General features: G+C 51.7%; 1 protein-coding gene across 1 annotated transcript; it reads left to right on the top strand.

Annotated features, from left to right (window-relative positions):
- Positions 1 to 951: 951 nt before the first annotated feature.
- DAG1 (dystroglycan 1) lies at positions 952 to 17,038 on the top strand. Its single transcript, XM_027640394.1, has 2 exons — positions 952 to 1,533; positions 13,581 to 17,038. Exons 1-2 carry the CDS (start codon positions 1,252 to 1,254, stop codon positions 15,987 to 15,989), a joined length of 2,691 nt encoding a protein of 896 aa, XP_027496195.1. The 5' UTR covers positions 952 to 1,251; the 3' UTR covers positions 15,990 to 17,038.
- Positions 17,039 to 17,610: the final 572 nt, after the last annotated feature.

Raw genomic sequence — 17,610 nt, 5'->3', positions numbered from 1 at the left:
GGTTCAAGGCATGAGTGCCTGGCCTGTGAGAGCCCAGTCCTGTGTGCTCCTGGGACTAACACCTGCTTGTCCATGTGTCTGTCCACCCGTCCTTCATAACCCACCGTCCCCCTTGATAGAGCAGATTGGTTACTGAGGGCTGTGCTGGCTGCAAACTAGAATGCCAGAGTGGACAGTACAGCTTCCTTGGGGTCCCAAACAATTCTGTCCTGTTCCATGGATCCATTGGTCTCCTGCAAGCAGGCTGTGAGGAGGAACATGGTGGCACAGATCTGTGACTGTGTGCTGTGGCTGAACACGGTCTGGAGGGAGAAGCTGCTAGGGAAGGAAAGGAAATAATGCACCAAAGGAACAGAGAGCAAAAGATCTGTGATCCAGGGGAGCAGAGGGAGTGGGGGGGAGCAAGTGAAAGAAGAAAACAACAGAGGGAGAGCTGGAGATGTGTCTTGGCAGAGTGAGGGGACAGACGAGCTGTGCGAGCAGGAGGGAGCTGGATGGCAGCATGGAACAAGGTGTGTGCATAGCTCATTCCAGTCTGATTTGGGGGTGTGTACTGCTGCCCCCCCAATCAAGTCTAAACATTAATACCAAAAGCTGGACCTGAGAGGAGACCTGGCTTGAAAACCAGGCTTGTGGGTCAGAGGAGCAGAAACATCTGTCATGCATCAATCCATCAGGATGACAGCTTTGGAGTTCCGGGGTTTTCTTGGGACCTTCCTGCTGGGTAACTGGCATTTAAATCCACTGATGTCCCAGCCTGACTTCATCTTGCCTTGAGAGGTCAGCTCTTAGCACTGTGCTCAATCTCAGCTTCATTTGTATCTACCCTGTCTCCCTACCTGTGGCTGTCTCAGGATGCTGTGGCTCCAGAACAGCAGAAACACAGCTATGTGTGTGGAAAAGCAGGAGGATCTTGTTTCTCTGGAGATGCTGTACATCAGAGGAGGATCTGAGAAACTCTTCCTCTCTTTAATGGCAGTGGCAGCTTGCAGTTAAATCAAAAGCTGAGGCACAGACAGTTGCGTGGCCAGTATCCTCTGCCCATTGCAAGGTCTGTGTGTGTTGGATGGATGGCTTGGGTACCATGATTAATGTGCTGATTGGGTTTCCTGTGTCTAACCAGGTTCCCAGGACTCCTAGAATGAGGCTGCTGTGAAGGACTGGTGGATCCCCTGCCTGCGCTGCCGTGCCTGCAGATTCCCTGTGATCCCCTTTCTGGCTGGAGCACCGTTACCGAGGCTCCTGGGAAGAATGACTGTTGGATGCCTACTGCAACCCCCTTTCCTGGGGAGGACTTGGCTCCCCATGCTGCTACTGGCAGCCTCTGCCCACTGCCACTGGCCCAGCGAGCCGGCAGAAGTGGTTCGGGACTGGGAAAACCAGCTGGAGGCCTCCATGCACTCCGTGCTCTCGGACCTCCGGGAGACTGTGCCGGCTGTGGTGGGCATACCGGACAGCTCTGCGGTGGTGGGACGCTACTTCAGAGTCTCCATCCCCACGGATTTAATTGCTTCCAATGGAGAAGTTGTCCAGGTGAGAAACACCATTCCCTGAGGGCTCATTTTCAGTTATATTCATGCAGGAGTCAAGTGAGTCACCCCATTATCGACCTGGGTCATGAGGGTGGCTGCGAAGCGGCCTTAAATGTTTTGTAGGACTATGGGAGAAGGATTTTTATTAAAAAATAAAGTCTCGCCTTATTGCAAAGTTCCTTTCTCTGTAACAAAGAGAGGAAAGTTCTCAGGGGTGACTAATCAGGTTTGCTGGCTGTATTTAAACTCAGATGCTCTGCCCCTGGAATGATGGGCACATCTGTGAGGAGATGTTGCCTCAGGATCCAGGGCGCCGCAGATTCCCTGGAATTGCTGCTCAGGCTTGGGGAGTTTGCTTTACTGTGGTAACAAAACATGGCCAGACAAACAGACTCTGTCCTGCCAGCGGGGCTCTGGGCTGTCTGTGACACAGTCTCTCCTGACCTTGTCCCTAAGTCCTCTTGGGAAAGATGGGAGCCTTTCCCCCTTATCTGACTTAAACCTCACACTGCTGGCACTGCAGGCACCTGAAAACTGAGTTTTGGAATCAGTCCTGAGTGCAGGAGTGTGTTAGAATAGCCCAGAGGAGGGTAGGGATGTGTCTTAACACAGGTGTGCTCATCGTTAGTCCTGTCCTGGGAGGGTTTGCTTGGATCATGTGGAGTTCAGAAAATTCTGTTCTTAAAAACAGAATTACCTTCCAAAGAGCAAAATTGAAAATAAGTTTTAAATATCCATTTTTAGAAGCATTATAACAGGACAAGCTTCTGGAGTGTCTTGGAAGATCAGAGGGAGATGGAGAGCAAGTCAGGAGCAAGTCTGACAGCTCAGCCTCTGCTTGAAGGCAGGTTTGGTTTAGCTCTGTGTACTGTCACACAGTTATCCCAATCCCAGTACGTGATCCTGCTGGCTCTAGCGAGGGTGCTGGGTGGGCAGAAAATCCAAAGAATGCAGCTGTTACTGACAGAGGGTCAGACAGGGAGGAGGAAGGCATGGAAGGAGTCGGGGAAGGGGCCAGAGGAGTTGGGGAAGGGGCTGGGCTGGTCTCGGTGGCGTTGAGTTGACCATGGCCGAGCTTTACCTGGCTTTACCCGCAGCCTGTTCGAAGCACGGGGCACCTGGACAGCACTGGGCTGCCAGAGCCCAGGCAGGTGTGGTGAGCCCAAGATCTCATGTTACAGAAATGATAACTTTGGTTTGGGATTTTGCATCCAAGTGGCTTGTTCTAATGTTGTCTAATAGCTGCTTTGATGGCAGGAATAATTGTCAGTGTTTGTGTAACACCACAGCTTCCTCTGTCGTCTTTTCCTGGCACAAAAATCATCTTTGGTAGCTCCAGTGGATGCAGGAAAATCCTGATGGTTTATTTCCACCTCACCTGATGGCTTCAAACGATACTTCTGCCGTGTTGGTGTGAGGTGTGTTGGATAACACCAACATACCTGGAGAGCCTAGAATGGACTGGGCTGGATCAGGACCAGCAGCTGCTCGTTGTGTGTAGTTCAGCATACGCTGGGAGCGATTTTCACGCTCGTCCCTGGGCTTACCCATGTGCATCTTGCATCTGTTCACCTTGAAATCGATTTTAAAAGTGCAGCAGGTTCTCACTTAGCTGCTGTCTCTGGAAGGGCTCTCCTTGCAGGGAATGCATGTTGGCTGCTGAGCACAGCTGACCTTTGCTGCAGGGATTTGATTCCTGGCTAGTGAGAACTGCGTAGGCAATTTTGGGTGCTGAGGTGCATTTTTGTTTTACTGGAAAGTTTCACGGCAAATTGCTCTGGTCTTTTTCTCAGGCTGCTTTGCCTTTCTCAGCTGGAGCAGTAAAAGCACAGTACTTCTGGATCTTGCTGATGTACTTAAACCCTCCTAAAAAATAATAAGGACTGTGCCCTCTGAGATGGGTCAGGGTTTACAATGAGATGTGGTTGCCTATACTTTTTCCCCTTAAATTTCGAAGAAATTTGCTATAATTTTATTTAAAAGAAGATGCTGAGAGTTGATGTCCCCAGACTCCCAGGAGCTTCCCACTGGAGCCTGGAGAAGGTGTGATTTGCTTCATTTCTAGATGATTCCCGTTGATAGTTTCTAGGACTGTGGCGGTGATCGGCTTGAAACTCCTTCTGAGATCCTCTGGATCCAGATGGATTCCAGCCATCTGTAGACAAAATACTTTTCTCTGCAAACTTGGTTGTGGGATGGAAACAACGCCAGGCATGTGCAGCGTGGTGGAGGAGTGCCCCGCAGGCACGCACTCCTGCACAGTCAGGTATGTGCTCCTGGGAGCCATCACCGGTGTTTCCCTTCCACCCCCAAAGCTGCTGGAGAACAGGTGAGATTTTATGGTTAAGGAGAAAAGAAAGTTTATTCTGACGTGCTCGAGCTGCACAGAAAAGAAGTAGAAAAACTACCATGTGTCTTAATTTTGGAGTCTCGTTTCCACGTTGCTGAGAGCCAGCTGCCAGCAAGGCGTTGTGGCCATGGTAACTCCCTTCCCCTGTGCCTTGTGTTCCCAAGCAGGTGTCTTGGTCAGGCATTACCGTGTCCTCTGAAGGGCAGCTGCAGCTTGCAGGTATTCCAGCTGTTGAATTTGGCAGCAGCTCAGTCCAGATGTTGTCCTCAAGCCTCCTCACTACAGCAAGGCGTCTCGCCGCAAGATTACTCTCCGGCTGTCTGAAGGTGTCTAGGAAATTAAAACTCCTTGCTGTGCCTTCCCAAAAGGCACCTTGCAGCCCTTTCTGCCATGTTTGACACCAGAACATTGGCATTTTTGAGAGGTTTGGGTTAAAACACCCAATTTCCCTATGTCATACGGCCCCCTTGCCATGCAGATGGGTAGTGTGAGGGTGTGCAGGTTCCCACTGGTTCCTGGCAGATGCTGGCTGGGACAGGATAACCATGGGCATTGGTGCTGGTACCCTCACCAGTCATCAACTCCTTACCCCATTTGCACTGAGGACTGTGTGGAGTCTGACCTGTTACCTCTCAGCTGTGTCCTGTCAAAGAACAGATCATGCTCAGGTCAAAGACCAGCTGGATTTCCTGTTCCTTCCACTTCTATTTGAAGCTACTCCAGAACTTGGCTGCTCTGATTAAAAATGCAGCTTCTAGCCTAAATTTAGGGGTGGCTAGAAATATTTATGTGTGCTGCCCTTTAGCTTAAATCAGTTCTACCTTCATAATATTTACTTCCTTTATGTATTTATAGGTGACAGGCATACTCCCTATCTTGATTTTATTAGGTTAAACAAGCCAACCTCTTTAGTTTTTTCTCATAAAATAAGCTTTCTTTCCCTCCCCTCAGCTTTGCAGCTGTCTTCTGCACCTCCTACAGCTTGAGTTTATTTTTCTTTGTTTGCATGACCGCAGCTATACAAAACACTCTAGATGAAATTTTACCAGAACCTCCTATAAAAGCATCAAAACTTCCTTTTCTCTTCTATAAATAACCTTGTTTGATATATCCTCCGATCATTTGCTTTTCCACATCTGCTTTGCTTTGGTTTGGACATCTGCCCATCAGCTGAAATATCCAGGTCTGTAGTTTTTGCTGCTTCCCGTTGCTGAGGTCCTAGAAGAGGATGTCAGGCAAGGTGCATGATTTGGGATGGGGGCTGTTGCAGTAAGCCTGGCTGTCCTCTCATCCCACCAGCCGAGACACAATATCCCCACAAGGATACAATACCCGCAAGGAATCGAGCCCTTGCATAGTCTCTGATATCCTAAATGCATATGCCCACAGTACATAAAGACATGCAATTAAATGGCTTTTATTTAAAGATGGATCTGTAAAGTATGCTGGAAGGAGAGAAGCTCCTGCTGTGCACTGCTTCCCGAGACGCATCCCTGCCAGAGCAGATTTGCTGTGTCCTCCTCGAAGATCATGTAAAGCTGCTGACCTGTCTTCAGGCTGGTGGTGTTTGGTGTGGGGTGGATCCCACGGAGTGGGTCTGCTGTGGGTTTGTAGCCAATGCCAAGGAGTTCAGGTGAGCACAGGCTCACCATTCCTGGCTGTGTCTTGGCCCCTGATTAGTTTGGGATTTGAAGTGCACGGTGTCACCAGCTCTTTGTTGGGAAAACACGTAAAACACGTAGCAGAGGCCCCAAGAACCTCTTGCTGTGAGCAAACATAGCTGCTGGCAAAGTGATTAGAACAACTGAATTCACTCACTCAGCTGACTTACAGGGCAGCTATGGAGCAGGTTTGGAGGTTATCAGAGTACTGGATATCCATCTGGGAAAAAAGGAGTCTTGCTCTCATTGAATGTTTAGGTTGGAAAAGACCTTTTAGATCATTGAGTCCAACCATTAACCCAGCACTGCCAAGTCCACCACTAAATTTTCCAAGCAGGAGCCTAATTTTCCAATGTTTGTTCTGTATGCTGTCTGTTGAAGTGGCTTTTATCAAACATCTCTGCTCTCATCAGACATCAGGGACCTTGATTTATAAACAGGATCCACAGGGATTGGGTTGCAGGAGTCCTGACATGGGTATCTGCTGTCGGGGCTGTGCAGTTCACCTCAACCCTGCTCTGACCCCAAAGTGAAGGGCTGGATGTTGGCAGCCAGCCTGCAGTGCCAGGACACACTTGCTTTCAGGGAAGAAAACCACAAAATACTGATTTTTTTTTTTTCCTCTTGCAGTGATCTTTATTTCAAAGCACTTTAACTGAATGTGAAATTTATTAAAGTGGCATTTCTCAAAAGAAGAGGAGAAACAAAGAGCGCTCCCGAGGGGCTGTGTCATTAAGTTGGGTATCTTAAAAGGCTCTCTGTGTCAAAGCATTTGAGCTTCACCTCATCCCTGGGGTCCCTGGTTTTCTTGGACTAACTGGGGGTTGTAGCAACAGCCGCTATTTACAGGGGAGCACACAGGGATAAATGACAGTGCCTGGAACAGGTCCAGGCAAAGGAGGACTTGGGCAGGGCTTTGCTTAGCTGCCACACTGCAATCTGAGCAATGAGATGAGCTGATAAGATTTCTGTGGGGAGGCTTAGGGGGATGCTTATCTTTTTCCTGCAGTGAGACAGAGTCAGGGAATTTGGCATTTTTAGTGCGTGCTTAGTAACAAGCTCTGAATTTGGAGGAGTGGAAAATGTGACTCGATCTAATTATAAACTGGATTTTCAGACGGGCTGGGAAGTTCCTTGTTTTGTCCTACTCTTACAGGTTGTTGCTCTGAGCATCCAGAGGATGCAACGGTAATGAGAATTCTGTGAAGGAGCAGACCTGAGACTGCGAGATCCGGTCTGCCATTCCTTACTGTGCTCTTGAAAGCCAGCTTTCCAGCAATCTGCTGATGGCAGGAATAAATTGCCAGGGCTGGTTAGCTGTGCGGTGGCAGCACTAAACCCCCAGCACTTGGCATCCCTCCTTTGTGGTATTTTTGCTTCCCTTTGGCCTTTCGCTTACAAAAAGTTGCGCTGAAAGAGGAGCCCGACTGAACTTTTTTTTGGTTTTTTTTTTAAGCCGTTTGAGGCTTTTCCTGCCCCGTGTTCGCCCCCCCGGCCAAGGGAGAAAGCGGGGTGTGGGCAGCCTGTGCTGACCCCAGCCCTGGCGCGGGCGGGCTGCGCCTTCCCGCTCCAACAATAAGGCTAAACAAATCCTTCCAAGCTGCTTGCATGGACCGATGAAAGGAGGATTTCTTGGGACACTCAATGTTTTGTAGTGACCTCCCAGTGAAACAGCTGTTGTGTTCCCTTGCCCAGGCAGAGTGGGACGCTGAATAGTGTCCTTATAGCCAACACAGAGGCGCATCTGGAAAAGGAGCCGTCATGGCAGGAGTATGTGAGGGTGGCATGAGCCGGGCGTAGCCGCTCAGCCTGCGCCGCTGCGGAGCCATTTTACTGACCCTGAAGGAGTTGGTCGGACAAAGCCCAGCTCCTGGGGCAAGGCAGGCTGTGTCCACAGCGAAGGAGGGCGGCTGCTTTCTGTGTGTGAATGGCTGGAAAATATAGATTAGCAGCAGACATGTAAACTTCTCCTCAGGTTTTCATGAGCATGTAAAAGCAGAGCAGCTACTTCAAGTAGTTGTGCTGCCTGGTCCTTCAGAGGCTGAAGTTTGAATTTGAAGTTGAGGGCAAGGACTGCTGATGTAGCCTCTGCAAACCTTGTTCTCCCTTAGCTCAGCTTCCTGAGCTGAAAGGTTTGATTTTTTTTTTTCCTCCCCCTAAAACAACAGCTTCAGTGCATGGAGACATGCAGGAAGAGCTTTGCTGGGCTTTGGCTGGGACCAGCCTAAGTGTGGGGTTAGTTCAACCATCCTGACCTACCTGTGCACAAAGGAAGCACCAATTACCAGCTGTCCCCGTGTAGCTTCCAGTCTCTGAATAGAGGTGGTGAGCTCCTGCTGGTAATGAAGGCTTGGGTCACCGAGACTGACGTACTTCTGAGGGCCAGTGAAGTCTCTGGGCTGTTTTTAGACTTCCAGGGGTAGGTGCATCTGCATGAAATGTCCTGGAGCAGCTTGTTTTTGTCCATGAGTTCCTGGGCCTTTTGTCCGAGGCACACAGCAGCTCAGAGGAGCAGTGTCTGCTGAGGACACCCAAACACCCTGGCAGGTATTGCAGTCCCCTCCATGGGGAAGCACTTGTGCTACAATTCCTCCCTGCCCTCTGTGCCCAGTACAAGCAACGTTCCTTTCTCCAGCCTGAGCTTTCCCACAGTGCAGATGCAGCAAAACCATAGCTGTGCCCAGTGAGCAGAAGGCTCTGAGAGGTGCAATCTCTCTTTGCACCATTGTTTTCTGAGCCTTGTGTTTCTGGGCACGACCTGTCTGATGTCCTAGTTTACAGTTCTGTTGTATTTGAGGAAAGGAGCAGGGTGTAATGTTGGAGGCTCCTTCATACATCATCTCCTGGATGCACACAGGCCAGCCTTCCTGGCAAGGCTGTTCCTTGGGGCCAAAGACTCACAGCTTCGTAGAATCATAGAATATCCTGAGCTGGAAGGGACCCACAAGGACCATCGAGTCCAACTGCTGGCCCTGCACAGGACAGCCCCAAGAATCACACCACAATGCCTGAGGGCATTGTCCAAACGCTTCTTGAACTCTGGCAGGCTCTGGCAGCTGTTGTGGTCTGAGGGTTGCCCAGCTCCTGCCTTGCACTGTCACATTCCCTGACCCAGTATAGCAGCTTCTGCCACCCTGGGATCTGTCTGGGGCTGTGGTGCATGGACAGCTGAGCCCCATGTCTGCAGGCACCAGAGCAGCCTGTGTCAGGTAAGAAGAGGAACGCATGTGATGGACCCACAGGCATTGCAGTGCCCACAGTTCCAGCAGCACTGGGGTGGATCTGAAACTGGTGTCTCTACCCCCATTTGTGTGGGACAAGGCGGCAGGAATCTGCCTGCCCATGGATCCTATTTGGGGCTGAGACTCTGTGTTTCTTCTGCTGCCAACACTTGCCAGTGCAGCGGCATTAGCAGGGGGTTAAGATGAAGCTTGGGCTTAGGCAAACAGCTTAGGCTTGACTCTTTCTCTGCAGTTATATTTGCATTTGAATTGCGTTTGAATTTCCATTTTCTTCCCCTGCCTGCTGGTTAATTGCTTGCAGAAGCCTGAGCCTGCAGACTTGGTGTGGCACTGGCTGGGTCAGTCGGTTGGGCACAGCTCAGCTCGCCTTCTGTTCAGGTGGAGAGGGCTCAGCCAGCGTGTTCCTCCTTGCTGGCTGTGTGTGGGGGGGTAATGCTGAAGGAGTCTGGCTACAGTAAATTGTCATTGGTAATTACACCCCAGATGAAATCCCTGGCACGGGGTCTATCTCTCAGCAGCAGCTGGACACGGGAAGGGGCCAGTGGGAGATCTGGCAGAGCTGCAGGACTGTCCATGCTCACTCTGCCCAAAAGCGGTCAGGGGCTTTTTAGGACTGATTTGAAAGGAAAGGAGCCAAGTCCCAGCTGCTGATGCTCACAAGAGGGTCTGGCAGCACAGACACAGGAGATCCCATCGGATATTTCCAGGGCTGGGAGGATTTCATAGCAGTGTGCCAAAGGGAGACTTGTGGCAGGATCCTACAGTACCTGTCTCCTGGCAAAGCACTCACTGCCTCCTTTTTGGAGGATTCATTGTGAGGAGGAGGAGGAGAACTGAATACCTGGAGGATTAGAGAGCACTCTTGTAGGAAAGAATGCGGGTTTTGCCTGAATTCCCTCCGAGGCAGCAGTTTTGCTCACTGCTCCTTTGCTTATCTTTGTCTTGTTGGCTACAGGGCTTTAAGATCCAAGTTTAAAAAAACAAATCAAACTGAGCTATCTTCTGTCATGAGCTGACTGCTCTTGGCTGGCCTAAAAATAACAGGCCGTGTCTATCTGAAAGGATTTTGTGAACAAGGTCTTCAAAACCCGCCAGACCACTGTATGTATTTAAAATCAAAATCATGGCTTATTTTTTAATGGTCTTCAATACACTGCCAGGCTTGTGTAATCTTTAGCTGATGAGCATTCATTTATAATTTTCTCAAATAATTGGAAAACAAAGACAGCTTTTTTTTTTTTTTTTTTTTTTTTTTTTAAATTGAGCAACAGAAGAGTTATTTTGAAACCAGACCCCTTGGGGGAAATGGCAGGGCTTAAGGCTGATACTTATTGCATACGTAGAAAACTGGGAAACTTTTAACATGAAAAGTAGAGATCCGAAATCATTAACTCTGTGTACCTTTAACAAATACCCTTTGAAGCAATATTTGAAGGAAACATTGCTAGGACAGAGTCCAGGACTCCCTGCTCCCAGTTTTGCACCAACACAAATACAGCAGTGATTATGAACAGGACAGACCCACGCCAAGGGCTCTGCTGGTCCGTGTTTGTTTAGGAATAAGTATTTTTATCCAGCCTGATAACAGCTTTGATTATCTACTCTAATCTTTCTGGGCTCTTCCTTTACCTCATGAACATGGATGAATTCTGCTGCCAGGGCAGTAGTTGTGTTTAAAGCAGAATACTTGTGACTTGTTGCCTTCCCAAAGATTTCCCAGGGGAGGCACAGGTATCTTCATGGACTTCATAGGCATAATCCACTTAAATCTGATTTTCTTAGTCACCTCTTGCAGAGCCCTTAGAAACAGTCCACATCTCCTTGCAGACTGAATACAGCTGAACTAGCTCAGCTCTTTTTAAATCAAGTTTAAGTGGGTTTATAAATGTTTTGCAACTGTCGCATCCCTGCTAGAACAAGTCGTCCCAGTCAGTGATTGCCTGGCCTGTTTTTGTTTTTCAGGAGAGCCTAGTTTTTGGTGTGAATCTGTCTGGCTGCAGCTTCGTTTTCTAGCATGGCCCTAAATGTAAACTGTAGGTTAAAAATGGTTTTCCAAGCAGGAATACTCAGACTGGCCTATACCTTCCTCACTGTCTTTTCTGCATGTGGGGTCGGCCACCTTTCTGAAGTGAGTTTGATTGTCAATGTAGGAACAAACATGACTGAAGGGAGAATCATCTTGTGTCTGTAGATTAGGTAAAGTAACGCTGCTTGTAGAGTCGCCTCCTCAAGTCATGCCCCATGTCCAGGGAAGGGGGAGCACCAGAAAACCCTGGCTCCCAGGAAAGCTGTACGGAGTGTGTGATCCTGTAATTAAGGGCTTTTGCAGAGTGCACAGAAGGGGGAGATTTGTTCCAAATGTAGCCTAAAATTACACATTCAGAGTGAATTTAACCACTCGCTATTAAAGTTTTTATTCTTCTTGATTGTGTAAGCCTCAATAATGCTGTGGCTTTGTCCTGGCTCCCCATGTTTCTGTTCCTGATGTGCGCCCAGCCCAGCCTTCCCTCCTCCACAGTGGGCAGGTTAGTGGCTAATTTTGGAACAAGAGGACAAAGAGTGGCACCATCCAGCTCCTGCTACTGTAAATGCTAAATTGCACTGGGCACTGTCCTGGCATCTCAGCTTTTAGAGGGTGTGATGAAATGACACTTTTTTAAAGGAACATAAGGGCAGGTCAGTCCTTCTTGTGGCTGGGCAGGAGCAGACCTTGCCTTTGTTCTCTCGTGGCAGAAGAGTTGCCAAGGAAGGACAATTCGGTCCTTTGTTCCTGCAGGAGGGAGGCTCCCTGTGCCCGGCTCAGGTGAAGGGCTGCCTTTCCTTTGGGATGGCTGGGCTAAAAGCAGCTCCTGTTCTTGAGGCAGAGGGGAAGCATACGCAACCATGGCCCTGCCAACCCCCCCTGCTCTCTGCCAGACACATGGACACACAGCAAGGCCCGGTGGAAGGACGTTCCTGTCTCAGTGTCTCAGTCCAGGTGGGATATATTGGGGTGTATGGCCCCCTGAGACAGCTTCCTCCAGCTGTTTTAAGCAGGAATCTGAATTCCCTGCTCTGGGATGCTGCTGATGAGGAGTTAACTAAAGCTGTGCTAACAGCTTTAAACTCTGCTCTATAAACTGTACCCAGCATGTGTCTCATGATGTGCTCTCCAGCTTTTCCAGGCTGGCTGAAAGCAGGGCTGATCCTTCACTGAGGAGAGGAATGAGGGTGTTGCCTGTGTGATGGTGGCTGAAACCCTCTGTGGCTCTTGAACAAAAGCTTTCTTGTGCTGCTCTTGCCAAAAGACATTCAGGTCCTACCTTATCCTTGCCAAGCTGCACATCCAGACCCTTCAGTGTGCTGAAACCCTCACCATGTGGGTGAGCCCCAGGGTGCTGCCTGAATCCTGCCTGCAGCCAGGGAGTGGGAGAGGCACCCAGGACTCATGGTCTGCCCAGCCCTACAGCATTGGGCATCACTCCTTGTCCATCCCAGGGACTTTCCCCAGCAGGACCTGTGGTCTGGCGAGTCCAGCCCTGGCTCTGCACCACTGCTGGACCCAGGAGCACTCCTGCTAGGCAGGTTTCCTTGTGAAGTTCCTTACCCAGCTTTGCATTTGGGTAAATTATGAAATATGTGTGAGCCTTAGGGAGCTGCAGAGAACTAAAGCATCCTTTCAGGAGGAGAGCTGGAGCATGGCTCTGTGTTGGACTGCAGCGAGCCCAGAGCCTCAAACCAGGCTGCTGAACGTGTCTCCATGGGCCACAAAGCATCCTCTTTCCTCTCAGTGTCAAGGGGAGATGCCTTGTGGAGTTCTGGAAAGCCCAGCCAGGGCACTTGCCAAATGCCTCTGATCCTGGGAGGTTACAAAGCTCAGGTTACTCACTCTGGAGTACCTACAGCCCCAGGAAATGTCACAGCCCACCGAACTGGCAGCATCACTCCTTCCACCACGCAACCCTAGCGGCTCCGCTGTGCCTTGTGATCGACAACCGGCTGCAGGGCAGACAGACCGATGTCAGCTGCTGGGACCTGGGGAGTTTGAGGTTTTGTACTCACCTTCAGCTACAACCCAGGGCAGGAAGGGGAGTCCTCTGGGACAGGGGAGAGTTAAAAAAAAAAAAAGCCAAGTGTTGCCATTGACCTAAAAGACGTAGTACATAGTGCGTTGAGGTTCTGAGGTGCCTATACTCTGACACAAAGCTTTCCCTTGCAGGAGCAAGTTATTATATAAAAGTGAAATCCTTCATTTAAAGCTGAGTCTGAGACTAAAGGTGGCCTGAGCCATAGTTTGCCAGCCTCCAGCCCCTCCAGTTCAGCCTGGCTGCTGGGGACAGCAGGAAGAAGCTGAAAGTTAGCAGAGTAAATATATGTTTTGCTGAGCTGCTGGAGCAATGGGCTTGCAGGATGTGATGGAGTGAGGAAAGGAGGAAGACGGCAGGGCTGGGAGAGGAAGGAGTGGGAAGAGGGCTGTTGTTGGATCAGCTTGGCTGTATGGCATAACTTCACCCTCAGTTTGTAACTGTCCCCATGACGTAAACTCCCTGTCCACCCTTGGAGAAAATGAGCCACTTGTGTGGTAGTTGCACAGCAAGGCGAGGGGTCCTTGTGGGGCTTTATGACCTCCCATGGCTCCTTAAGCCCTTTGAGACCAGTGCACCCTGCAGAGTTCGTCCTTGCCGCCGTAGGAGAAGGCAGCATGGGCCGCCGTACTCTGGCCAGTTGTTACACTTCTTTAATCCTTTAAGTATTATTGCTGCTAGAACCTATCCTAATGCTGTACTTCTAAAAACATCTTCTTTTTGTTTGGTAGATCTCCGAAGCTGGGAAGGACTCCTTGCCTTCTTGGTTGCACTGGAACGCGGAGAGCAGCTCCCTAGAAGGGCTGCCCCTGGACACAGACAAGGGTGTCCACTACATCTCGGTGACCACGCTGCAGCACTTCCCAAACGGGAGCTATGTGCCACAGACCACAAACGTCTTCTCCGTTGAGGTGCACCAAGAAGACCACAACGAGCCTCAGTCGGTGCGAGTGGCCGTCCAAGACACGGGTGACGCAGCGCCGTTCGTGTGTGGCTCGGAAGAGCCGGTCACCATCCTGACTGTCATTTTGGATGCCGACTTGACAAAAATGACACCAAAGCAGAGGATTGAACTCTTAAACAGAATGAGAAGCTTCTCAGAGGTGGAACTTCATAACATGAAGTTGGTTCCTGTTGTAAATAACAGACTCTTTGACATGTCGGCCTTCATGGCTGGACCGGGAAATGCAAAGAAGGTGGTGGAAAATGGGGCCTTACTCTCATGGAAACTGGGATGTTCTCTGAGCCAAAACAGTGTCCCCAACATCAGCAAGGTGGAGGCTCCAGCTAAGGAAGGAACCATGTCTGCCCGCCTTGGGTACCCTGTTGTTGGCTGGCACATTGCTAACAAGAAACCTCACCTCCCAAAGAGGATGCGGCGGCAAATCAACGCCACCCCTACGCCTTTGACTGCCATCGGGCCGCCCACCACTGCCGCACAAGAACCGCCCACCAGAATTGTCCCCACCCCGACATCACCTGCCATCGCGCCTCCCACGGAGACGACGGCACCCCCTGTCCGGGAGCCCATTCCCCTGCCGAGGAAACCCACAGTCACCATCAGAACCAGGGGCCCCATTGTTCAGACGCCCACGCTGGGACCGATCCAGCCAACCAGGGTAGCAGAAGGCACGGGCACGGCCTCTGTGCCGATTCGCCCCACGATGCCCGGGTATGTAGAGCCCACAGCCGTGATCACGCCGCCCTCAACTACCACCAAGAAGCCAAGAGTCTCCACTCTGAAGCCAGGCACGCCATCCACAACGGATTCCTCCACGGCGATAACACGAAGGCCTACTCGAAGGCCCAAAACTCCCCGTCCAACAAAGCCTCCCAGCACAACCAGATCCCCCATCTCCAAGCTGACAACAGCCTCCCCACCGTCCCGCGTGCGCACCACAGCGAGCGGGCTCCCCCGGCCCTGGGAGCCAAATGAGCCACCCAAGCTGACGAACCACATCGACAGGGTCGACGCGTGGGAGGGAACTTACTTCGAGGTTAAGATACCGTCAGATACCTTCTACGACAAGGAAGACACCACCACTGACAAGCTGCAGCTGACCTTGAAGCTGAAGGAGCAGCAGATGATCGAGGAGAATTCATGGGTGCAGTTCAACAGCACCAGCCAGCTCATGTACGGCATGCCAGACCGCAACCACATCGGGAAGCACGAGTACTTCATGTACGCCACTGACAAGGGCGGGCTTTTCGCCGTGGATGCTTTCGAAATCCATGTCCACAAACGCCCGCACGGGGACAAGTCTCCAGTGAAGTTCAAGGCCAGGCTGGAAGGGGACCACAATGCGGTGGTGAACGACATCCATAAGAAGATCATGCTGGTGAAAAAGCTGGCTCTGGCATTCGGTGACAGGAACAGCAGCACCATTACGGTGCAGGACATTGCCAAAGGCTCCATTGTCGTGGAGTGGACTAACAACACGCTGCCCCTGGAACCCTGCCCTCGGGAGCAGATCCGGACTTTGAGCAAAAAAATTGCTGATGACTCTGGGAGGCCGAGCCCGGCTTTCTCCAACATACTGCAGCCCGAATTCAAGCCTCTGAACGTGTCAGTGGTCGGCTCCGGCAGCTGCAAGAACATCCAGTTTGTCCCCGTGACCAAGGACGGCAGGGTGATCTCCGAGGCGACACCGACAGTGGTGGCAGGCAAAGACCCCGAGAAGAGCAGCGAGGATGACGTGTACTTGCACACTGTCATCCCTGCCGTGGTGGTGGCCGCCATCCTCCTCGTGGCCGGCATCATCGCCATGATCTGCTACCGCAAGAAGAGGAAAGGGAAGCTGACCATCGAAGACCAGGCCACCTTCATAAAGAAAGGCGTGCCCATCATCTTCGCCGACGAGCTGGACGACTCCAAGCCTCCGCCGTCCTCCAGCATGCCCCTCATCCTCCAGGAGGAGAAAGCCCCACTCCCCCCCCCAGAGTACCCCAACCAGAGCATGCCAGAGACCACGCCGCTCAACCAGGACACCATCGGGGAATACACGCCGCTGCGGGATGAGGACCCCAACGCGCCGCCCTACCAGCCTCCCCCGCCCTTCACCGCTCCCATGGAGGGGAAAGGCTCCCGCCCGAAGAACATGACCCCGTACAGGTCCCCACCGCCCTACGTCCCCCCTTAATGAACGGGAGGCCCTCGGGGGAGAAGGGGCCTCCAGCTCCACACCGGTGCTGTCTGTGGGCCGGCAGCCCCCTCGCCAGCCGGGAACACGAAACCCCAGCCCGCTCCCCAGCAGGCTCTCCCTGGCTGCGCCTGCCGCACCGGAGCGCTCGCAGGACTCGGGGGGACACTTGTTTTATTTTTGCCTAACAAGCTTTGGTTTTATTTTATTCATAGAAAAAAATATTCTCGGCTCAAAGACGCCTTCCTGGCGGCTGGGCTTCGGCCGGGGCCGGGGCGGCGGGCAGGGAGGGGGGTCGGGACGGGTTGGGCCGGGTCGGGAGGAGCAGGCAGCACTGGGGTAGCACTCTGGGTCTCCGCTGTTTGCCTTTAACACTAACTGTACTGTTTTTTCTATTCACGTGTGTCTAGCTACAGGACGTAACATGAAAGGTAGCCTAAAAATAATTAAATTCAAGGGACTTTCTGAAGTCAATGGTTTAAGTTTTTACATTTAATCTGCTGTTTACCTAAACTGGGATGTTTTTGGGAAGGGGAAGAGCAGTGCTGTGCTGCAGGTGAGCTCAGTGCTGGTTTAGGGGAGAGGCCTTGAGGACAGCAAGCCGCCTCCTCCTCCTCCTTCTCCTCTTTGGGGGACCAGCTTCTTGGTTCGGGATTTGATTCTTTTATCATTTTTATTTTATTTTTAATCAAAGAAATCCTATTTTTCTCACGGATCATAAAGTAGTCATCAGTTGGGTCAGCCTGCCTTGGGGTGCCCGTGGCTGAGCGCCAGGTGCAGTGCTGTGCAGGGGATGCTCACAGGAGGGTGAGCTGAGCCCTGTGCCACCACAACTTCTCTACTTCCCAGAGAACGCCAGGGTTGGGGGAAGTTCTTTTTTAAGTAAAACCCCCGCCCTGAAGGGGTTTTGGCGACGGTGGGGTGTGTTCTCTGTCCTGGCTGCTCCTTGTGAGTGGCTCAGGAATGGCCTCGCTGGCCTCAAGCTGGCACTCTGGCCCGGACACTGTTGGAAAAGATAAAAAAGTTTAAAAAAAAAATTAAAAAAAAAAGAAAAAAAAGAAAAAATGCGCCAGGAATAGTTAATAGTAAAAAAAAAAAAATCAGTGCACTCTCAAATCTAATTTTTTACTAAATTTTTGATACAGCCTCCGATTGTTTTATTAAAGAAAAAAAGACTTACAAACCGGTGTGCGGCTGCCAGCAGTTTGTACGGGCTCAGCCCCCTCGGGCCGGCCCCCGGGGACCTGCCACGGTACCGGTACCTCCCCATCCCCTCCGCTCCGCGCCCCGGCATCCCCAGCCGGGATTTGGCCGTGCGCGCCCCAAGGGACCCCGCACACCGGGGCCGGACCCGCCGCCTCCCTCCCTCCCTCCCTCCAGGACGGCGCTGCCGGAGTGGCCTCGGGAGGGGACCGGGGGGTGCTCACTCCCCTCCTCCGGCCTCGGCGCCGCAGGGGCGAGAAACAAATCGGCACGGGGATGCCGGTGCCGGTATAGGGGAGATGCGCGGGGTGGCCCCGGGGCGGGGGGGATGCCCGGAGTGAGCGCGGCCCCGAGCGCGGCCCCGGCACCGCCCCCGCCGCGGCGGGGCCGCCCCGGGACAGCGGCGGGGCGGGAGCGC

Source organism: Corapipo altera, unplaced genomic scaffold (genome assembly GCF_003945725.1).
Source record: "Corapipo altera isolate COAL_440 unplaced genomic scaffold, ASM394572v1 55, whole genome shotgun sequence".
Lineage (NCBI taxonomy): Eukaryota > Metazoa > Chordata > Aves > Passeriformes > Pipridae > Corapipo > Corapipo altera.
This window is presented reverse-complemented; position numbering and strand designations above follow the sequence as displayed.